The 24,708-nt window shown below is 39.8% G+C and overlaps 1 protein-coding gene across 6 annotated transcripts in view; it reads right to left on the bottom strand.

Moving 5' to 3' along the window:
• RXFP1 (relaxin family peptide receptor 1) overlaps window positions 1-24,708 on the bottom strand; it is a 45,864-nt gene extending 21,156 nt beyond the window's left edge. For 2 of the 6 annotated variants that reach the window (XM_042870832.1, XM_042870834.1), the window contains exons 1-2: window positions 24,400-24,706; window positions 9,453-9,608 (exon numbers count right to left, since the gene is read on the bottom strand). In XM_042870832.1, the coding sequence (XP_042726766.1) occupies window positions 9,453-9,608; window positions 24,400-24,448 (205 nt within the window). In that variant the 5' untranslated portion in view covers window positions 24,449-24,706. Of the gene's footprint in view, window positions 1-9,452; window positions 9,609-24,399 lie in introns of all 6 variants that reach the window. The other 4 variants (XM_042870836.1, XM_042870835.1, XM_042870833.1 and 1 more) reach the window with 4 other exon arrangements.

Below are 24,708 nucleotides of genomic sequence, written 5' to 3'. Positions count from 1 at the left end.
TTACGCTTTTCTAAATGAGCTCGATTTCCTGCTTGCATGAGTTCCTTCTTGATTTTAAGATACCCATATTAAACCACTGCAAGTTTAAGGAGATAAGCAGGCTCCAATTTCCAAAAGATAAATATCATCCCAATATTGTACCTTTATTCCTGTAAAGCGCTTGCACAGGAGAGCTTTCTAGTTTATAGAACAGAATTTTTGATCTATATACATTATTCAGTTTTTCTGTTTTGTTTTTCTAGAACTATTTACCAGTTTTGAAATAAATGTGACAATAAATTAATACAAGCTAATAGCACAGATATGCACATAAAACCTTGTATTGCTCTGAAGATCCACTATGAGTGAGCCATGACTTTGGAGACCCAAGGAGAAAATGTCTAGAAAAGAGCTTCCCTCAGCTATCAAAAATCTTTCAAGATCTTATTGGTTGATTGAGTAAAAACCTCCAGAGCTTCAGCAAATCTATCTGATTGCTTTAGATCAGTGTAAATCTAATAATTTCAGTGGCGTGTGCAGCTGGATGAATAGCCAAGAAGAAGAAAAAACTTGTCCCTATAGAATTGCATATATAAAAAATTTGATGTGACACTCAAAGATCTGATCTTTCACCAAATGTTTGCTACATTGAACACATGCTGCTGAATTCCAAGTGTTTTCTTTTTGCTTTATAAAGAGAATTTACAGGCTCAAAGCTCAGTCTTGTCTTGTGTTTAAATCTCCCGTTTTAAGCATTATGTACATAAATGGCATGCCAGGAAAACGTTAGACTAAGTATAAATATCATTTATTATTTGAAAAACAGAATTGTCCAGCTTGTCTGCAATCTGCTGAGGCAAAGCCAAGAATGTCACATTCTCTGAAATTTCCCATTTCTTAACGAGCAATTTTGCAGTATTAAAGCATGTAGCTTTCAGACATCCCATAGAAGTTTAGTTTTCTGCTATGGAAATCTAAAGTATGATTTACTAAATCTATGAACTGCATTAGTTCTCTCTAATTTCGTAGATCTTCGAAGAAATACATGAGGGAAAACAATGACAACTATACAGAATTTCATTACTTTCATCCTGTCCAATTTTATAGGCCCTTTTATAAAAGGGGTAATAATTCTTGACGTAAGGCCAGCCTGATGGCACGATGGCATGGCACACAGAACAGGTGAGCCCATTGCTTGTAAATGGAAATAGGTGCAGGACTTCAAAGAGTTTACTGCCTCATTTCTTTCAGCAATCCACATCTATGATTTCCATTGTATATCCAGCTAGAGAGACCATAACAAACATCCATACATAAACATGGGGAACTGAATGCTGCCTTTTGTTCTGAGACCTCTCAGGTCTGGGAGCAGTACAATGGTAAGAGCATTTAGCCAGTGACAAACTCCTCTGGAGAGTCAGAAACATCTTAAATCTGCATGCCCGTTCTTGCTTCACTGGACTGGAAAAACACGGCTATGACACTGTGATTAACAAACAAACGCGCACACACTACAATCACTGCCTAACTGCCAAAAAACAGTTCTGCAGAACTATCAGCTAAATTGTCCAGAAGCCAAATTTCCGAACACCGAAGAAACTCTCAAAATAGCTTCAGCAATTTTTTTCCATTAATTATTGCATAATTAAAGATCCTGCTAGTGAACAAAAGATAGAACACAGAAAGGCGTTCTTTCTATTCCCTTTTTATTATTGCTTCTAAGTGGAGTTACAGTCAAACACATACCTGTAATTTTTCTACTGGCTTATTCACAATGCAAAAATCCAGCCTAGAGAAATGCAGGTAATTAGGCACAAAGCATGCAGATTTTTTGCTTTGGAATGAATATGAATGCTGAAGTGTTTTATTTATTTGTTTCGTACAATTTTTACTCTAAATATACTTTTTACCCTACTTCTGATATTTGCAATCTGCAGACTTAGTGGTTGTTTGCTAGCAATAAGTGAAGAATCCATTTCAGAAAACAGCTACAAGACTGAGCATAAAAACTATTCAATAGCATGAAACAACTCTTGCACTAATTTTGAGCAGAGTATAAGGCAAATCCACTCTGTTCCAAATTAAGTCTAAGAGAAGAATTAAGGCATTTATTTATGATGTCTATCACAGACAACATGAGAGGACACATTCTCTATTTCCTGTTTCCACTACAGGTTGTAGATCACAATCTAGAATTCATCTCACTGAGAAAAAAATAAACAAAATAAATCACTGCTAGCACAGTGTTTCTAAAAATGGCATGAAATGCTAACACGAGTCACAAACGCACTTTGAAACATCCGAGATTCTCATTAGTTTCCTAATTTAGGGAAGTTATGAATCTTTGCTCACTGAAGCCAGTGGGAGCCTTTCCATTGGCATTAGTGGAGTCAATCCAGACTAGCCCTCACCAGGCACACCTGGCTTCATAAAATGTATTGTGATCAAAGCCCAGGAGGTATGACCAAAGGCTTTATGTTGGTCTTATTGTTTGCATTTCTAAACTAGAACACAACATCATAAATCCAATAACTAAATAGATAGAGATTGCATGCTCGCGTGCTATGAAACCCCAATGGAAGTTAGGAAAAAGTGCTAGGTCTGAAAGCAGAAGGATTATTTACAAAGAAGTGAGTGCACTGGTACTTTACATCTAAGAGATTTTCAGAGCCTGTAACAGACTCAGAGCTCTAAATGTATCAGAGACAAACCGGCAGGGCTTCGTCTTAGACTTCAACAAATACCGAAACGTGCTTTCAAATTGCCAAGGTAAAACACAAGTGTTCTCTGGAAGCAGAAAAGCTCAGTACCTTTTGGAATATGATTCCGTTCCCGTATTTCTCCACGTACAGTTTTGTACCAAACTGAACTCAAGAGCCGATGGTTGGGTTTGGAGCAAAAAACTGAGGTCAGCAGCTCTGCTCTTGGCTGGAAGACTTTCCATCATAGGCCATTCGCTGCCATCTTATCAGCAAAACTATTCCACACATGTATGAACAAATCATTGATTGTACGGAGGAATGCTAGGAGCACTGAAGTCCACTGCAACAAAGATCTTAGAAGATCATATGTAAAGCATCACGCTGATGTAAAGTTCAGCTGCACTGGGAATTTTTGCAGCACCTTGTAATAAGAGTGCAAAAGGATAACTGACCTACTGATTTACCTAGAGTTGATAATTACACAGAGGTTATTAGACTGATAATCTTACATTTTTTACCACTATGAGTAATTGAAATATTTATTCAAGAAAGCTGACTTTTATCTAGGACAGAAGCTTGCTCATTCAGCCCTCTTAGGCAGATTGCATAAAAGTGAACAATGAAGTTTCTAAATGTAATACTCAATCAAGGAGCAGATTAAGGGAAAAAAAAAAAATACCTAAAGATACTCAGACTTGATGATTTGAAAAATATCTACTGATGATTTCTGGCAACTTTACTGCTTTCTGTCCAAAGAGTACATTTGTGTTATGATCTAACTTTTCATACACATCAGGGTTTGTTCATATAAACAAACGTACTTGAAGATAATAAAACACAGGTGGACTTGCTGAAGAGCTACATCAGAAATACTGTTCTGTTATTTTTGTTTTGATTTCAACAGCTGTTGTCTAGCACTGCTGGTTTTAGTTCTGCTCTGCTTATCACTGCGTATCACTGTCAAGCCAGAGATCCCAAAATGCTTCTCTGCATGAGCGTGCACTTGGCTCTTCCAGCATGCCATTGGGCTTCAAATGGCCTTGCACAGAGCTAGGTTAGAGTACCTTAGCAGTAACACTGCAGTCTTCGATGTGAGAAATAACTTTTTATTCTGCTTGCTTCATAGACAATTCCCATATCAACCTGGCCAAAGTCTGAAAATTAAGCTGAAGCCATTATGAGTGAAATCAAATAGATCCTTGCTGGGACAATCAAACCAAGCTGTTCTGCCTACTTGTCTTAAATCAGGCTTGAGCACAGAAGGATGCTGGAATTGCTACCTTTGTGACTATTATGTTAACATAGATACAAAAATAGTTCCAAGAGAAACACAATCATAGAATCATAGAATCACCAAGGTTGGAAAAGACCTAAAAGATCACCCAGTCCAACCGTTCACCTATTCCCAATAGCTCCTACTAAACCATGTCCCTCAACACAACATCCAGTCTTTCCTTGAACACCCCCAGGCTTGGTGATTCCACCACCTCCCTGGGCAGTCCATTCCAGTGCCTGACCACCCTTTCTGAAAAGTAATACTTCCTCATGTCCAGCCTGAATCTCCCCTGCCGTAGCTTGAAACCATTCCCTCTGGTCCTATCACTGATGACACGAGAGAAGAGGCCGACCCCCAGCTCACTACAACCTCCCTTCAGGAAGTTATAGAGAGCAATGAGGTCTCCCCTGAGCCTCCTCTTCTCCAGGCTGAACATTCCCAGCTCCTTCAGCCTCTCCTCATATGGCCTGTGTTCCAGACCCCTCACCAGCTTTGTTGCCCTCCTTTGAACACGTTCCAGGGCCTCAATGTCTATCCTGCAGTGAGGGGCCCAAAAGTGGACACAGTACTCGAGGTGCGGCCTCACGAGTGCTGAATATAGGGGAACAATCACCTCTCTGCTCCTGCTTGCAACACTGTTTCTGATGCAAGCCAGGATGCCATTGGCCTTCTTGGCCACCTGGGCACACTGTCGGCTCATGTTCAGCCGAGCATCAATCAATACCCCCAGGTCCATTTCCTCTACGCAGTCCTCCAGCCACACCGCTCCAAGCCTGTAGCGTCGCCTGGGGTTGTTGTGGCCGAAGTGCAGGACCCGGCATTTGGCCTTGTTGAAACTCATCCCATTGGCTCCAGCCCAGCTCTCCAGCCTGTCCAGATCCCTCTGTAGGGCCTCGCTACCCCCAGGCAGATCCACACTTCCAGCCAATTTGGTGTCATCTGCGAATTTACTGAGGGTGCACTCGATGCCCTCATCCAGGTCATCAATCAAGATATTGAAGAGGACAGGCCCCAGCACTGACCCCTGGGGAACACCACTCACGACCGGTCGCCAGCTGGATTTGACTCCATTCACCACCACTCTCTGTGCCTGGCCCTCCAGCCAGCTCCTTACCCAGCCAAGAGTGTACCCATCCAAGCCTCTGGCTGCCAGCTTCTGCAGGAGAATGCTGTGGGAGACAGTGTCAAAGGCTTTGCTGAAGTCTAGGTAGACCACATCAACGGCCTTTCCTTCATCCACCAGATGGGTCACTAGATCATAGAAGGAGATCAGGTTGGTCAAGCAGGACCTGCCCTTCACGAACCCATGCTGGCTAGGCCTGATCCCCCAGTCACCCCGCACATCCCTCAAGACAATCTGCTCCATCACTTTCCCTGGCACCAAGGTCTGTAGTTCCCCGGATCCTCCTTACGACCTTTCTTATAAATGGGAGTCACATTGGCAAGCCTCCAGTCTTCTGGGACCTCACCAGTCAACAAGGAGCGCTGACAGATGATGGAAAGCGGCTCGGCTATCACCTCCGCCAGTTCCCTCAGCACTCTCGGGTGGATCTCATCTGGCCCCATCGACTTGTGACAGTCCAGCTGGAGCAGTAGGTCTCTGACTGTTTCTTCCAGAATCACAGGGGGGTTCGTGTGCTCCCCAGCCGAGATTACCAGGTCACGATTTAGGCTAAACGGCTAAACATCATACTTGGTTGCTTTGGGAAGAACTCAGTATTTCAGAAAGAATGAGTACAGGGCAGAAGAGCAGGGAAAAATTTACTGCCACACTTAACCTTAAAAAGGAAAATTCCTCAAAGCCACAAGCGTTTATGACAAATGATAAAACTTTACATAACTCATTTTTGTTTAAATATATTGTATTTACGGAAAATGTACAGAGCCACCTGCTACTTGATGGACTATGTTTTCACATTCATAAGGAAAGATTGTATTTTCCATGCACATTTAAGGTTATCTAATGTTAGTTTGAAAAGAACCTGTTATCACTTAGGGCTTGATAAATTGCTTCTCTCCTTCTCTTATAGCTGCCTCAAGCTCTTCCCCATCAGGATAACACACACACTACTTTATTGATTGAGAACTCAACTGGGTGAAAAAGGCACATGGATTTTCAAAGACGAGCAGCTTCATTTTGGATATCCCCTCTCCAGAAGGGTTGTGAAGAGGAAGAAATGCTGAAGCTTAACTGCCAAACAGAACATCCTCACCCTGAGGTTAAGAACGGCCATGGCCATCTCAGATCTAAATGTGACCCTGTCTATTATTCTAATTTCAGGCTGCATCTCTTAGTTTTTAACTTATTATTCTGATAGAGATCTCAGTGGAAAGGAAAGAAAAAATGTGTGAAGGAGGCTCCACAAAGCTAACTGTTACATGCATGGATTTAACAGAAAGTGCTATTACTGAACAACTGAAGACAGCTACCAGTGAGTGAAGAATCCTTTTAATTTCAAACATCTGTAATCATATTTTACTGCTACAGGGCATGCAGTGTGTGAAAGAGAACAAACATTGCAAATCTTCTCAAACATAATGATATAAGTATCATTGTATGAATAAAGAGGGAAACTACAGAACTCTGCTCAAGATGAGAGGAAAGGGGCAGAATTGCCAAGAGGTACCTGGAATATTCAGTGAAATCTCTGATGGTTTCTGATCTACGTCTACAAAATGTCTGTGGTATGCATACAGTGGGGGCACAGAGCAAAGATGTCTGGGTCTAGAGGAACATCCAAGAGGCCAAGGGGCTGGGACACACGTTCTCAGTAGCCTGGTAAACTTGCAGTATATGGTAATGGGGACCATTAATAACAGAGAGCAGACACCAGCCTTCTTCTGACCAACTAATGCCAGTATTTTCAGACTCCTGTTATGTTGGTCTCTCTTGCACCAATGCATGGAGAGGAGATGTTCTTTCACCTTTTATTTCCAACCTACCATAAAGCCATGTGAGATCTAAATATGGGTTTATACATCACATAATAAATTAGGCAGACAGATTTTAAGCTGTGCTACTGATTAACCATACTGCATGTGGAATTTCAAGATTCCAACTTAAGTAATTTGCAAGACCAGAATACCCAGATGGCTTCTGTATCTCACTGTAATTGACAACCATAGAAGAAAAACCTATGCCTTTCTATTGTAAGGTCACTTAAAGGTTTTTACAAAGCAACTCTCTCTGAATATCTAAGAGCGCTTTTATCCTAATTACTTCTCAGCTTGTTTAATTCATTGATATTTCTTAAAAGTGCTAACTTGGTAATCAGTTTCTATTAATACTCTGCACATCTAGCAGTTACTGTTGAACAGCTGGACCTTGGGTTGTCTTATGTTCAGAGTATCTCTTTTTTTCCAGGCAATTTCACCCAATTTTTGCAATGGCATTATTATGCTCTTCAAAAGAAGTGCTCTTTTTTTTTTTTTTAATCTTCATTGATATCATCCATCCCACCAAAGAAAAGACTACTCTTTGTGAGAAATTATTTTTGCTCTGCATCTCCTTTCTTTATCAGACTGGTTTAAAATAAATGCAAACCTCTGCTATAATATTTTTCTCTAGGCTTAAGATAGGGCTTTGTAATTACTGAAGACATAATTGGTGGAGCAGTTGTTCTAGCTAGCTGTACCTGAGAAGCATTTATCTTATATGTCTGAATTCCTTTTAGGGCCCACACTATTTTTTCCCATCCCCACCACATGTGCTGGCTTGAATGTGGTAGACTGACCACCTCAAAAGTCTTACTCAAATTTATGCAAGATAGAAGTGTGCAAGAATTTAAAAGTTGAGTTACTTAATTGGGGTACCTTGTGGATAAAAGGTCCTATGGTGCTGCACAAAACAATTACTTCAGTGAAGTAATTTAATTTTGAATTGCTTTTCTGTAACCAGGAGCAATGATTTCAACTGTACATTAAAAAAAAGGGTATAAAGAACTAGCTATAACTCCTGGTGTAATGGCAGGCACACTGAAATAGCCCTGGGAAACTGCAGCATAAAGAAATAGCTGGATAGCATCCCTGTCTTGGGAACTAATTGGTGACACTTCCTTTGATTTTAAGCAAGATGAATGGTTGGACAAAATCCTACTCAACAATGATTTCCACGCATACTTCAATGTAGGAATGTTACAGAAACCCCAAGAGAACATTTCAAGTTCTCAGGCAACATAATTACTCTTCTTTTAGTCAAACAATAAAATTTGACTGCTGTATCAGTTTTAGAGCTGAATATGAGCACAGTGCATTATACAAGGTATGCATTTTGAGAATATTGGGTTATGATGCAAGAAGAAAACACTAATTTCTCAGAGAGCTGATACAAAGACTTATCATCCTTTATAGCTCAGAAATGGTCTCTAGCTCATTGTTGTACTTGGAAATGGATTCTATACTGCAGCCGAATTGCTTTGCAGGCTCTGTTGTCCTGCATATCCTGTTGCAAAACTGTGTGTGTCCAAATCCCCACTTGATCGATCTGTACACTTTTAGCAAATCCTTGCACAATAGACTTTCTGTACTTTACAGAAATGGAACATGCATCAACTGTTTAAGAGGCAACTTATACACAGAAGAACAATAGAACAAGAGTCAATTTTCTTCAAGATTTAAATCATCGGCAATGAAATGGTGGAAGTGACATCAATCTAGAAGGCGGCACAGGTCTGTTAAATGGGATTAGAGCCAAAAGTAATTTTCATATGGTAGAATTTCATAGGCAGAGAAATAAGGTACTGCATGCAGGCACAATTTTGAGCTCTGAAAATATGGAGTGAAAGCAAACATGGTTTCAATCTCTCAATGATTTTGCTGAGATTGTTAATGAAAAATACGCTTACCATATTTTGTTTCAAATTATACCTTTCAGAAACATTAGTGTGTATATATAGTTTTCATTTTTTGCCTCCATGCTCTGTTCTGATGGCAGCGTGCCTGGCTGGCATCTTCACTCCATGGAGATGGAGGCAGAGTGACAAGGTCTGCAACAACAGGCAGCAGCAGCCTGTGTGCATTTCCTCAGATATCTACATTTCCAAAATCTGGCAGCCTTGCAGCTTGCAGAACTCATACAAGCATGGCTCTGTTTTTTTTTCTCCTGTTTTAGGACGTGAAAGATTTCTGGCCAACTTTGAAAATTAGTTTAAATTCTGCTTCCCAACCAGCTTTAACAGTTACGTCAAGCATCATAGGTCAGCATGTAGGTCCATCTGTGTGCAGCAGGGGCCTTTCCTAGTTCACACACACAGGTACACATCAAAATGAAAAGCAAAAACGATAAAACTGGATAAACTTCTATGATATGCAAATGTAGCCCTTTCTTCCTAGCAAATGGCTTGTTGAAAGGCTTTATCAGGGAAAGCCAATATCTGCTACGTCCTCCGAAAACACATAACATTCAAACGGCTTCTGCTCTGTAACTCTCCACTTGGTGCAAACAGTGCATGGGTTTCAGTGACAGCCAGAAACAAAGAAAAGCCTTAACAACATACCACAGTTGTCTTCATCAGCATGATTCCCACAGTCATCCTCACCGTTACAGTGAAGTTGTTGGGGCAAGCACTTGGTGATATTGCCACAGGGAAAGTAGCCCAAGGGGCAGGCGGCACTGCCTCTGGAAACAGGATCTTCCAAAGTGTCACGAACGACTAAATAGAGACAGAAGAAATATGCTTACTTTAAGATATGCTCCTAGAAGTATGCAGATCACTGAGACTATGTTTTTATAAATATTCATTTTCATTTGAGTGTGAATATCAAGTCATAAACACATGCCAGTTCATGGGACGTGCAATTACAAGAGAATATTAAACACTCCTGGCAAAAAAAGACCTTTTATACAGTGAGATAATTAAAATTTGCTTTGATATAAAGAGACCAGGTAATTCCTTCCCATGCATCCTAGTAACAAATGCAAATGCTAATCAAACAAGAGAAATGACCTAAGGCCAATATTTAAAAGGATAATTTTGCTTTGCGCTAAAAATTAATTTACTACAGCAATAATCCAGATAAGCTATATAGATATGGACTATATTAATTTGTACTGCAATTTGAGACCCAGGTGGATAAATCCTTTTTATACAAAGTCAGCATGACATACTTCTAAACATATTCTAATTTTAAAGCAATTACTGGATATAAACTGCTCAAGGATCAAAGAACAATGACAGTAAGCTCAAGCCTGTGACACAGCTTTGCCAAAGAATGACCAAGGCACAGAGGCACAGCCACAAATCCTGCTCAAAATCTTTGGAGGCCTGGTTCAGAATTTGTTGAAGTTTATGGAAAACAGGATCTGTGCATTTAAGTCCACAGCTTATAGGAAATCTACTCAAAGAACCCAGGGAACTCGTGGAAGAAATGAAGCAAAATGCTGATGAAGGTCAGCCATGGCAGCTGGAGGAGTTAGCAACTGGATTCTACCAGTCCTGTGCTCTCAATTTGACAGCAGCTTCAGCTCCCCACGTTTACAGATGCACAATGCCTTACCAGACTCCTCAGGGACAAATTCTGCCACTGTCAACAGTTTTACAGGACAAGTGCAACTGATCTACGGAGAGCTTTTGTAGTGTAGCACTTTTACAGAGTGCTAGCTCGAATTTCCTTTCAATACCAACTTCTTTCCATTAGCAGACAACAGAGTTTAAAATTGCACTGGAATGCAATTGATTCTGTTTCCCATGTAACAAAAAGAGAGGGAAGTGTCACCAGCTCACAATGCTACCTGGGGCTCTTCCCACACCCAAGGCTTCATGCAGTGGCATTCTGCAAAGGACTGCTAATTTCATTTTTGAAGTACTTTCGAAATACGCCAGATAATCTTTATAGGTCACCTTTGATTTGGTGGATGCTGTAGTGAAAGGATGAAAGTTCTAATTTAATTTTCATTGCTTCGTAGGGCACTTGAAAGGCTATACAATCTTTACTATATGTAAAGGGATACTTGTCTTGTAAATGGCCCTACAGTATCTGCACAAGCAAATTTTTTTTCAAGGTTACAGTCATAAGACAAAACATGATTCTTCTATGAAGCTTTATATGGTTAAGAATGGGAATGTTTTTATACAACACTATTTTTGTCCTTGTTTTCTCCTAAACTAAGGGAATCACCTGTAAGTGAGTTAAATACTTCAAACCCATAGCTCTTTGAGAACTTTCACCTGTTCAACCCTCGATAACATTTACAACTTTCGTAAACAGAAATGTAGGAGTGGCAGGTGGAAGAAATTCTGGGATCAATATTTTGTTTGTTCCCATAGGCACAGAATCCCTCTTTGCTATCAGAGGTGTCCAGCCGTATATTCCAGCTAACAACCACTGTATGATTTTCTGATTTCAAAAACTTGATTGACTTCTATGCACCACTCTGTAACTGACGTAAAGACTCAAGTGCACTTTTGCTTTAGGTCTCTATAGGTACAACAGGGATAGAGAGGTACTGATGATAAAGCTACATTTTAATCCCAGGCTGAATCTGCTCGTGTGTTGTTCTCTGCTGCTCTGTGCTCATACTAACAGTGTTTTTGGTTTTAATTTATTCCATTTAAAAATAATTAGAAAAAGTCTTAAGCAGGCTGATGATATAAATAAACAAATACAGCATCACAGAAACACATGTGGTCCTTAATGCCTGAAGTCACAGAAATCACAGACAATCAAGGCAGTAATCTCTCACAATCTGAGCAACTGAGGTACCTGGTAAGAAACACCAATATGCAAGAACCGAGTAGAAATGAAACAAACAAAAAAACCAACCTCAAAATCTCTGTATTTTGTTATGCCTTGTACACTATACACCAGAGATTTATCAGACTGAAATCCCTGAAAGCGCAGGTCTTTGTCTGCTGACTTGTTAACAACGTTTTGTTTACGCAAAAAAAGGAGAGAGAAGTTTGGACCATACAGATCATAGGGGATTTATGAGTGGGAAACCTCTTGGGAATTATTTGTTCAAGTTGACAAAGGAAGGGAGGAGATAAGAAAGTAAAACCCACTGTAAAATGCTAGACAATATTCAAATGTTTCTCTACAGGATTAAGGAACATAAAATAGTGTTTCCTATGTAGGAGCAAAAGAAAAAAGAGCTGCATCAACAGAAACAAACAAACAAAAAAAATCTGCACTTCCTGTTTTGTGAATGCAGACTGTTCTGACTCTGGAGTTCATCATGTCAAGAAAATGACCTATCATGTCATGTCATGTCACGCAGTATCAAAGGTGTCAACGTTCCTACCTGTTACTGTTCTTCCAATATGAAAAAACTGAACCACTCTTCTCATATCTCATGTTTCATTTGTGCTGCCCTTTCCAGCACCTAAATTTCCTGATAAGTAACTCCAAAATTACTGCTGAATGGTTATTTAATAGTGTCACTAACCATCTCACATTGGTGCTAAATCTAAAAAAGGAACAGATTATTTTGTTCTCCTTTCCTTAACCCATATGTTAGGCCACTGCTGCATACATGTGTCAATATTCAAAGACAAGCCTCTTTTATATGTTTTTGTTTTATATGGGTATTTTATACACATCCAGCACGTGTTCATGATTCTGCAAATCAGGATCTGTTCCTGACTATTGGGCACTTGATGGGGGGGGGGGAAGATCACAAACTCAATTGCTCTCAAACTTTCAATAAGAGAACAAGAATTCATGCTGTACGCCTTAAAAGCTTGTCCAGACTTGCTGCTTCAAGGCACTTCTTTCTACAGTGTCTGTAATCTTTGTCTTGGAGAATGCAGAAAACTCTTTTCCTATTGTTATTTAAAACGTGAGACTAATTTAACACTGCCCAAGTCTTCCTTTCTTAAAGGAATAACTGAAATTGGCTTGATGTCTAGTGCAAGGTAAGCCTGACTTCTCTAGGGATGCAGAAATAATGTGGAAAGGACATGTCAGCCCTTTAAGCTCTCGTAAGGAGCACTCAAGAGAACACATCAGGGAAAGCCGAAGAACAAGACGCTCCCAGTAGAGCACAGCTTTCCATCAAGATAAACTGATTGATGAAACTCACTACTTATGTGCATTCTCTTAAAAACACCAGAAACAAACAACCAACCCTCAACAAAGCAAACAAACACAAAAAAAACCCCTCGAGAAGCAACAAAGCCTCATGAGCTCTTGGGAGCAGGCAATGGCTCACAAGTAGTTTTTGAGAAGCCAAGAAAGAGAGATGCACGGGAAGAACAACTCGTTCATGCAGTCACATGTAGCTGTCATAAAACAAGTGAATATTATGCAGTAATGAAAACAAGACTGGGCTGATTAGACAGTGCAATTAAGCTAATCATGACTCGCTGCTTGGTACCTGCTCGTCACATGAGTCTCAGATGTATTACTGTGGGTTCAAGTAAGGGCATACCATAATGTCAAGTAAATATTGCTGTATTTTGCAAAATTACAACCAGATGAAGACACGCTGTCAGGAGTCCAAAATGATTCTCAAATACCATCAGCTAAGCAACCTAATGTTTTTCTTCGCTTTGAATTGCTTCTCAGTTTGAAAGCTCAGAAGTTGATGAAATTCAATGTTTTCTTTTAAAAGTGAGAAGATTACAAGTTTAAAAGATTACAACTATCTTGGTACCAAAGAATCCACCCTGTACTTACTATCATGCAAAGCTATTTTACTTACAAAAGCCTTAGAGACCATCGTGAATTTATCACATCCTAAGACTTTTTCACCCCATAACTTTTCAAATTGCTACAGTACCTCTAGACGCAGTGGCAAATAGATTAGATCAAGAGAGGATTGCAAATTTCCTTCTGAAATAGCTGTTTTGAAAATGAATGTTTTCCTCGACTAAAATAGTCAAAGAAAACTTTCAAGTTAAAATGGATTTTGCCTGTCATTTTTGTACTAACCTGAACACCTCAAAATGACAGGAGATAAAAATGTTTTTTCTCTGCTGAAAGATATTTGAAGGGCCCATGAACTGGCTTCCAAAAACCTTTAGTGTGATATAGAGGAGGTGAGCTCATGGGATTGTAACCTTTGTTTTCAAAGGCAAATAATTAGAATAAGGTTATAGAACAAGTTTATAACTGAATTTCTTTAGCTTAAAAAAATGGGTGAGTGATAAAGAATGGCAATGACAAGTGGCTGATGAGATGTAATCAGAAGCATTTAAATCACTATTTGGCAGGAAAAAAGATGACTGTGCAAAAACAACAGCTGTTTGTCTTTTAAATGAACCATTATCTGAATTTGTGCATTGCAATAACATCTAGAAATGAATGATATTTAGCTATTTGTTCCAAATTAGCTTATTCCCATTCAAAAGAACATTTTGGGGCAAATAAAAAGTGCGATGAAATTAATCCAGCTCCTGGATGAGAATGCAAAATTAACTTTTGACACTTATTTGACTTGCTGCAGATTTCTCATGAAAACTGGAAATACTTTCAGCACCTAATTTTAAAAAGGCTCTAATAAAGTTGATTAAGAAAACCTTACTAGCGATTTCTGCCAGTGAGAATGTCATTCTATTAAAGTTATAGTTATTAACATAAAAAAAGCTGTCAATAAGTAATTATTGAGAACAGATTCTATTTTTTATACAAGAATAAGGAACAATTTACACAGTTGAATGCTGTTAATATGTTCATTTGGAGTAACCACCCAGGGCAAAAATTGTAGGCCAATGCACTCCATGTTCAAGTGCTGAAAGACAGTATAATACTAATCCTGGAGGCATCACTGGCTTGAAAGATTTCCACATCCATACAAGATCTCCTCAGGAATATTAATTCAACTGTTATCACCATTGTTGCCTTTTCTGCAATTTGCTCCTCTTTTCCATTGCTAATTGTTCAAATCTGATGTCTAATTTATTCATAAGCTCAAATGGTTGCAACAATTTCATTTCTAATGCCCTGGCCAGTTTTTATATATTGACTGTTGCAATACCAGAATTACAATTTTCACAAAGCACCACGTTTACACTTACTTGACCATATCAGCTGTAATTCTAGGAACGTGTAGTACTTATGACTACAGTCATAAGTTTAAATAGCATGTAAAACATTTGCTCCACTAAACACGAGGATTTAGCAAAAAAGATGCATCTATTTGACTGTCTATTATGGCATGCCAATCTTGAATTTTAATTTCATATTGTATCTTCATGTTTTGCTATGTGTATGAAAATGCTTTCGTACTAGGAAGTTTCCAAAGCACAAAATATGCACTTTTGCAAAATAGAGACTCCGATCTCATAGCAACATTACTTAAGTTATTTATCAGTTATGCTCCAGATAATTCAGTCTAATTAATCTGGCTATAGCACTGGAAGATCCTCTTTGTCTAACTGCCAGATAAATCTGCTCTGAGGCCAGAAATCGTAAGCAGAGCAATTCAGCAATGGTACCTTGCCAGAGGATTTGTACATCTTTTATTAATTTGCTTTTTTGTTCCACCGAACTTAGGATAAAATGATTCTGATGCATAGAAGAGATCTTAAAAACCTACTGCTGCCTGAGAAAATTTCCATACGTAGTATAGAGAGTTTTGTCTGGAAACACAAATTTTGGAAGGCACTCCCAGATGAACGTTCAGTGATATCTGACAGAACGCAAATTACTGAGCAGGAACAAACCCCTGTGCTACCCCCCTTCCCCTCTTCTTTCTTTCCTCAAATATGCAGAATTACAGTGATGTCTGACTATTACTTTTGTTAAAAATAAGCTCTCTCTCCCTGTATTCTGACACATTTTCCATTATATTAAGGTAGGTTTTCATTTGACCTAGCATTTTTATTTATTTATTTTTTTAATGGGCATTTCTCTGTTGGCGTCACCAGTTTTTATTTCATATTGTTGCAATACCACGTCTAAGGCTAGACATATGAAATGCATGGCCTGGGCTAACAATGAAGGCAGTAGTGTAGATGTATTAAAGAGTAATACCAGACCAGGCAGTACCACCCCACCTGGAAGGCCCAGAAAGGCATTAACTAGCCATCTGAAACAGGGAAAAATCCTCTGTCAGAGACAAATCCTTCCTCACAGTCATCAAGGAGGAGGCTTGGGCTGGTTCTCCAAGGCCTGAAGAGGGAAGAAATCAATCACTTCCCCTTCCTCCCCCCTTTTGTAACACCTCATTTATAACAGTTAATGATTGTTTATCTCAGCAATCAAATAATTTGAGATGTGCTTAAGCCAAGAAGATCAAGAACCGTTACTTATTGATAAATTGGTGTCCCTTAAGCAACAACCACTTGTGACATCTGGATGACCAGCACTCAGAATTTCAATACAAAGTGATGGTGATGAGGAAGGAGCTCACCTCAGACTTGTTATTCAGTGTAACTCGGTCACCCACGAGCCATTGTATAGTCAAGCCAAAGTAAAACAGGGATTAGTGGAAACTCATCTATTCAGATTAACAAACAACAGGCATTTATAATAGAACTCTTAAGTTTCCACGAAGGAAACTTATAGTTTATTTTCATGGAACACTGCCATACACAGAAGTCTGTGTATGCATGTACTCATGTGTCCATGCATGCAGGGAAGTAGGAAGTTATCTCTGAGATGAACAAGATGCACTTGTAGCATAGTCCTAGGGCACAGCTGCAACAAAAACATGAAAGAAATCAGAAAGGCCACAAGCAGGGAAATTACTTGATGCTACTCATCAAGTGGTACTATTTTATTGCTATTTTCAGCTGGAAAATGGTAAGTGTGTTTGACTTATATTATCACATATCATCTATCCAGAGAAGACATAGTATTTTCACTCCTAAAGCTTCCCAATATAGAGAATACTGTTGGACACATCTGGAGAGTAATTGCTGAAATCTCAATCCTAAAATGCATCATAATAAACACCCAGCATTATTTCAATCAAGAGATAATCTCTCAGCGGTGCGCTTTCGTTTTACTAGGTATCTCACTCTGTCCATATTTTAGTTTTATAGATTGAATATAACAGCTGTATCAAGAATAGTGTATTTTTAATTTAGGAGATCACATTCTAGCACTTAAAACAGCTGCTGACATGACTGATTAGTAAAATCAAAACCTTTCTAACCGGGCAATACTTTAAAATCTCTCTTAAATTCTGCAGATTTCAGAGCTATTTCTCTGGGCAAGAAACCTACCTGACTAGAAAATGATATGAAAGCAGTGGTGAGTACGTAAATAAAAGATTTAAAATAAACAAAGAAAACCCTCATACATATAACAATGATAAAAAGTCTAGATATGATTGCTAGAGAAACCATAAGCACTTAGTAAAATATAACAGTTTTTTCTAAAATATATCAGGAAAAAAAAAAACCTCACATAACTTACACATAAGCCTTAGGAGCGTAGAAAAGCCAAACTGCCCAATATTCATTTCTGACATGAATTTGGAAAGAAGGAAGTGGCTTTGTTCTTTCTCCATGATGCTGAAAACGTATATGAGAGATAAAGCAACATTTCATGCTATTTTCAAACCAGGCGCAATAGGAATTTGAAAGGAACGAGTTGAGAAACACTTTGAAACTAACGTTCTTATATAATGGGCTTTGAAAACTGAAGAAAATACCAAGAGACAAGAGGCTTGCCACATTATCTGAATACAAGAAAACAGTGTCTATAGTTCCTAGGTGAAACCGGACAAGAGTTATTTTAAGTGGCATAGCATGGAATTGGAGACTAGAACGCAATATAGGTAAGTTTACTCCCATGGTAGATGGGCATTCTCAAACCAACACTTAAAAACGCAATCATCTTTGTCATCTGCAATGCCACTAGTCAGTCTATCCAAAACATTTTACCCACAATCACACGGGTTTTAGTCTCACTAATACAAATTCATCTTTTCCTACCCCCTGGCATACAGCACAAACCTTAGCTCTGTGTTGTGGCCAGGTCTTCATGCAGTTATGTTCTCAGTAGCTGATTCTGAAGTGGTGCTGGTCTAACTCAACTACTCCAAAGCTTCTTATTAAACTGTAATTTCAGAACGGTGAACCTGAAATTATTTAAGGATTTGCTAGCCCAAAACAAATGCAAGAAAACCACAAAAAAACCAAAACTAGACCAAACCTAACAACACCAACTCAACAAAACCCTCACTTTCTAAGCATTGTGCATTTTCTCCCACTCCCACGTTCAGCACTGCGTTGACAACCACATCTAGTCAGAGAAAGTCTCTTCACCCAGATCAAGTGAATTTCAGAGTTTCCTCTGCAGAACGAAGGAGGAAGAGGCGGTGTCCTCCTTTGATGGTTCCACCCTTAGCTGTCTGATGGCCTCTGCCCCTTTGATTGCCATGCTGTAGTTGTACTTGATCTCGGCTGGGCCACATCTGTTACTTCAGAAAGAAACACTCTGACTGAGCAAAGCCTTCAGGATTGCTATTGGACACACAGGGGGAAGGGCAGGGGCCTGTGATATAGAGGGCTGGGTGACTCAGTGCCCTCTCTGGATAAGCTCTACTCAGTTGTTTCACACGCACTCATCCACAGTATCAGAGGGCTCTCCCTCCTCACTGCCTGGCCACTTCCTGCCCCAGTGTGTGCTATGCAGGAACAAGTCTGTATCCCAGGGCCAGTTTCCCCCCCAGGCCACAGCTGATTGCTGAGGAGCCTCTTCCAGATCCATGCTTTTCCTAAGGAGCCATGCTTCCTTGTATCTGTACTGACGTGTCATACAGGCCAAGTGCACACTGGATCCCTCACAAGCACTGAGGGACAAGCACAATGGGTAATGAACATTACTTTTGTCTTACTTCTTAGAATATACAAAGCCACTTCTTCGTATCACACATTGTCTTGCTGGCTTGGCTTATAACACACTTTCAAAGCTGCGCCTCATATGTTTTTTCCTCCCCTACGATAGGAACCAAGTGCAAACATCAGTTATTAGTGTACTTTGCAATGCTGTCACATACGTTTAAATTTCATACGTTTCTGCAAATGCACATCCACATAATGCTGTGGATGCTTTCCCTTCACTTTGATGACCCTTCCAACAGATTACTGGCATCCTGCTGCTTAGTCTGCTATCTACCCACTTTTAAGTTACAGTATTAAATCTACAATAATTAGAGAATGTTATCTACAATAATCAGACTTTCTTTTTTCAAGTCCCCATAGACTTGAGATTGCGGTTTAGAATAAGGAATTTTTATTCAGACAGAGAGCTTGATGCAACATAGTAAATGTTTCTCTTAATTTTAATTTTTAGAATCAGCTTCCTAGATTACTTAAAGCACAGCTTTCACACATTTCACTGAAATGATGTGAAATATTCACCAGTGCATCAGGATTATCAAGCTGACAACTTGAACACCCAACATATAATTATTATCTATTTATGAAGCCATTTAGAGAATCCCTGTGGAGCAAGATGCAGGAAGAGAAATCAGTTTTCCAAAGCAGAGTTCAGTCGCCTTCATCCCAGGAACATCATTTGGTAATCCTCAGCCTCAATCATAATTTATCTTTATCTTCTGCCACAAATTAATAAGTACTCACACAGACAACATAATTGACTGCGCTCATTTCTGACTCATTCTACAAATGCAGTCCGCAAAGAACAAATTCTCAGGAAGTTACAGTGTGAAGAAAATGTACTATGGGTACGTAAGATAAAGTAAACATAAGTACCAAGATGATGCAAACAGCATTTGCAAAATTGATAATGCTGTTTGATACAGATAACATCCTGGACTCTTAAAGAGGAAATCAATTTTCCTTCCACAATTCATAAGATGACACCCTGTCACATCACCGGTTCACAACCTTTAGCTCTCCAGACCTGAAAGCTTTAATTACCAGCCCCTGATCAGAGATGTTACGCAGGAGGTGGAGACATTTTGCAGTGAGAGATCTTGAGCTTCCTTTCCAGCTTTGTAAAAGACCGCTCACCTCAGCAAGCACAGATCCTTTTTTTCCTGTACTTGGCCACAACTGCTTATCCCACTTCCACTTCCTCTTGCCTAGCACCACTACCTACTTCTCCTCCACTCATCTCCTCCTGACAGCATGGGATCACCATTCTCTCAGCTTACTCTCCAGGCAGTCTGGTTTCCTCTCTGAGCTCCTCATCCTTTAATTCACTATTCCCTGCCAGCTCCCTTTTACACAGCCTTTTTGTCAGTTTGTGCCTTCTGAGATTTACAGCTTTTCTGATTTCCATTTCCTTTTCTAAGTCTCTTCTCTCTTGTCCCACCTCCTCCTTTTAATCTCTACTTGCTCAGTCCTTTCCAATACATTTTCAACTTTCTGCTTTTCACACACAACCTCAGCTTCTCATAACCCCAAAATGCTGTTTGAAGTGGTGATGCCTGATTTGATGGCTTCAAAGAATAGGGGATACAGCGTTACCAAGAAACCCTCTCTGAGATCACTGGTGACAGTTCTGATGTACTCCACATTGGTCTCTAGGGTTGAAGAAAGTCTGTTGGAAATAGGTGATTTTTAAGAAATTTTTCACATGAGTTGTACATAAGTATAACTCAGCTTGAATAAGCTCTTGTGGTCTAGCAGGGCAGCTCATAAGAGCACTCTCTCTCCAACACAGGGATTTTGCAGAGAAACTTTGCAGATGCTCTTATTCTTTTAAGAAATGGCCTTTTCTCCTTTAAGCACCAAGGAAAAGAAATATTAAAAAAAAAAAAATTTACATTCCAAGCGATTACAAAGCATCAGAGAAAATACCTGTGGGCATAAAAGGATTTGGTATCCTCCCTCATACTGTGCTGATGGCGCACCGGCAATTTGCTTTGCATGGAAAATTACTACATTCAAATTTGGACTTCACTCAGGAAGCACAGAATATTGAAATTTCTATTGGTTAGTTGCAGAAATCTTCATAGCAGGCACGTCAGTTATCTAAGCTTTGTACAGAGAGCTGAAACTACACTTTGGTTCAAGATTATTCTCTTTGTCAACAAATTTCAAGCATCTGATTCCAAGCAAGAAGTGTTTGATTAATATAAGATTTCCAGAATTATTCAACATGTGAATTGCCAATTCCTCTTCTTCTGGAAAGTTCCAGTGCTTTTGGTAGCTTTACACAAGTGTCTTTTAATTCAAGGTGGAAAAGAAATGAAGTCCATATGGCACGTTACGTGTCAGAGCAAGCAGCTAAAGCCTGGTGGAGTTGCTATAAGAGTTAAGATAGGTTTGCAAATCAGGAAGCCCTGAGCTTTATTACCAAAGGGGCAGAAGCAGCCTTGCCCAAAGGTGGATGCAGACAGCCTGTGCAGACGATAACGCTCTGACTTTCAGAGCTTTACTTGGTCAGTGCATAAACTTGTCACCATCACTAACTGAAAGTAAAGGAAGCCTGTCTCAGGAAATCTAGCCTTCATCCCTGATTTGCTGTAAGGATCTTGCATTTTGTTGCACATATCGATACATAAGGTGCACAAGCGAAAGCAAAGAGAAATTAAACCAAAAATTCTTATTGCAGAGTGATAAGAGCTCATGCAGTGGTTGAGCAATTTCACTTTCCCGTTCATAAATCTGGAAGCAATCTCAAAATATGTTACATAAAATGTAACCAAGAGCACTATCCTGCATTATTGTAAGTATACACTTCTGCAGATGATTTGGGTTGGTCTCTGTCCCACATTTGACAGAAAGCATTTGTTACAAGAGATCTTGGCCTTGAAAACAGCCGTCATGTGCAGGAAGAGCAAGATGGGCTAACAAGTTTCAGATGGCCTTAAGAAAGCTTCCCTTGTCATTTTGAAACGAGGCTAAGGAAAGGAAGGGGAAAAGAAAAAGGACATAAAGAAGAGAGGGAGTTACAGGGATGAGAAGAAATAGGACTGGGAGACTTGAGGTAGGGGCACAGATTGTACAGACAGACACAGGTTTAAGACAGTAAGGGATCCCACTTTGAGTAGTTTTAGACACTGATGTTCTTCAGCTTTTCTTAGTTGATAAATGGATTGTGAGAAGGTCTGTCTGTGAAATGGCAAGCTTAGGAGGTTGAAGCAGCATTTGTCCCCAGGTGGTAAGTCAAAGTGACTCTAGAGACAAATACCCGCACTATGATCATTACAGCTGATGGCTTTAACAACAGGGAAAATGCAGCAGCACCCAGTGCAGGGCCAGCCATGTGCCTAAGCAGCCTCTGAGGGTCAGTAGGCGAGCAAGCACTCGGGCAAACATTCATCCTAAGTACCCACGGGATGCTGTCAGCTCCAGAACCCGACCCTTCAGGGTCATCGTGTTACCATTGATACTTTTACACTCGAAGATCACAGTACAGATGTTTTCAAAGAAAATCCTCCACACGGTATAAAATAGCCTGCATGAGATTATACTGCAGTCAGGCAGTTGCCAAGATTTACTGGTATATATAAAGCTACATTTCCACCAGTTGTTTACTGGTTTTTGTTTTTTTTTTCCTTAGTTCTTTTTATGATGAAAAAAATGAAAAGTTTTCACATAAAAAGAGTTCATGAAGAACTTGGAATAAGGTGAATCGACAGTTGAAATTATTTAGGTGCAACTGTAGCTAGTGAATGTTAAAATAATGGAATGGATATGGGTGGGTCAGGCAAGAGGAACTTTTGAGGGATTCCTGTTTCTCATTTAACTCTTTTAGGAGCATCTGTGAGTTGAGGAAATTAAGAAAATGAATAAATACATTCCCTAACTTCTAGCAGCCCATAACAAACAAATTCAGATTCCAAACACAACTGTAATTCCTTCAGAAGAGTGTGTTTTAAAATCAGCTAGAGACTGGAGCAGGATTTGAATCCATCATGCGGAAGAAGTGTGTGAGTGAGGTTACAATGCAGACAGCTGGCCAAAGCTCTGGAGGGCAATGGAGCCACAGACTGTGCCTTGAGTGAGTTCAGGAGAAGTGGCACTAAATGAGAGGAGTGCAAAACAGAGCCCTAACAGGTTGCAGAGGGCGTAGGCATGCACAATCTGATCTGCAGCCGCTGCTCATCTATCACATCTAGATAAGCCATGTGATTTTCTCCTATGGCTGTATTATGCCAGGGATGGGGAGACAATGAGTACCTAAGAATGGAACGGCTGTCAAAAGCACGGCATTGGAAGGCCTGTAGTCATTCACAGACCCCATCTCCAATCCCATTCTGCAAAATGCTTTAAAATATTTCATTAAATTTTATAAATTCTACAGCGGAGGTGAATGTAAGGCAACAGAAATGATACCAACAATAATTTGCACGTCTTGTATGAATGTCTCAACATTTTCCTGCTTTGCTATAGCAACAAGAATGTGAAAGGCTTAATTTGTTTGAAATTCTGCAGTTTATATTCTGCATAACTTGAAGTACTGTCTTTAAATATAGGAGGGCTGCTCATGGAGAATGCAGACACATATGAAGCCATACTTTTCTCACAGGCTTGTTAAGATCTCATTACCACAGCCTGCTTAATTCCTAATAAATTAACATTGCTGGTTTCTTTTTCCCCCACACTTGCAGCACTCATATCATGTATTCCTCCAAAACATTATAGAACCACTTAGAGTTTTCCCACAGTTAACTGAGCTTTGCTACCATAAATACGACAATAAATAGGGCTGTATTTCCTACTCTTAATGAGAGCAACGTCCCTTATATATCCTTTGTTACGTGGCTTAGTATGCACAGGAAAACTGAAACAGGCTTAATTTAAAAGCAGCAGAGAGCCAGCTGTTGTTCCATACAAAAGAATTCAGCCTTACTCTATTCACTACCCTACAAAATTACCGAAGCATTACTTTCACGTTTACTACTGCAACAACAAGAAGTGTTTAACATAAAAAAAACCAGAATCAAAGGAAATGATAGCCATTACAACAATCCCATGTGCAGATCTGTGTCAGCAGCTGCACAGGGGCAGCTTAACCTGAGTAAAAGCAGCACCTACACACATGGTACTCAGCTGGAATGAGGAAAACGTTACTAAAGCAAGCAGGAAGGAAGGTGGAACTCCCACCTTACTGAAGTGTTTTGCATCTGAGGGGAAACTTGAATTTAATTCAATCTTCACCTTTCCTGCTACTTGAACACCACATGCTGAATCAGGCGGCATGATTTCTGCTACCCGAGCACGATCTACTTTTTAGGAACAATCAGTTCCAATAGCACTGTGCAGTATTGTGGCAAACTACTGAACGAAGTCTAAAATGTGGATTTCAAGGCAGGTAAAAGGAGCTGGTTCTACAGGTACCTTCATGAAATATTTACAGCAAGCCTGCTTGCAGCTTAAACCGTTCCTTTTATTTGCATTCTGGCTCATAATTAGTATTAGCAACTCTCAAAGCATTAAACAAAAAAATCAGTTGATCTCAGAGCGTAGCTACTAACATTGAGAGACTGTATTACACTCAGGTTCCATAAAAGAATAATTGCCATCGCGAAGCATAAAACAGCACTGAGATACTGTAGTTCAAAATCTGCTACTTAAGTTTATTAGCTGTATGCTTTGCAATGCTCAAAGAAAAGGAGACAGATGTACTCACCCTTTGTTCCAATAAGCAAGAATATATAGACGCACCAGTCAGATGTCATATCTGTCCTTCAGCAATTCAGTGAATAAAGTCAATAAGCGTTGTCCCTTAAATTGCACCCCACCAGTGAGCTGCTGCTGTGCTCTGCCTCTGACAGCCTTCAGCAGTGCATGAAACAAGCTCCCTTCTCTCCCTTGGCTTCCCTGCTTGCTCTCCTTTGCACTGGGTCTCTCTCTCCCCCTCCTTGGCACACGAACACACCCCACAGCAGAGATAGGGGAGAAAGTTTCAGGGGGACACACCAGCTCCTCAGCTCTGCCG

This window comes from Lagopus leucura, unplaced genomic scaffold, assembly GCF_019238085.1.
Source record: "Lagopus leucura isolate 7727_CA_CO unplaced genomic scaffold, USGS_WTPT01 Super-Scaffold_100004, whole genome shotgun sequence".
NCBI lineage: Eukaryota > Metazoa > Chordata > Aves > Galliformes > Phasianidae > Lagopus > Lagopus leucura.
Note: the sequence above shows the minus strand (reverse complement) of the source record. Positions and strands in the feature narration are given on the sequence as shown.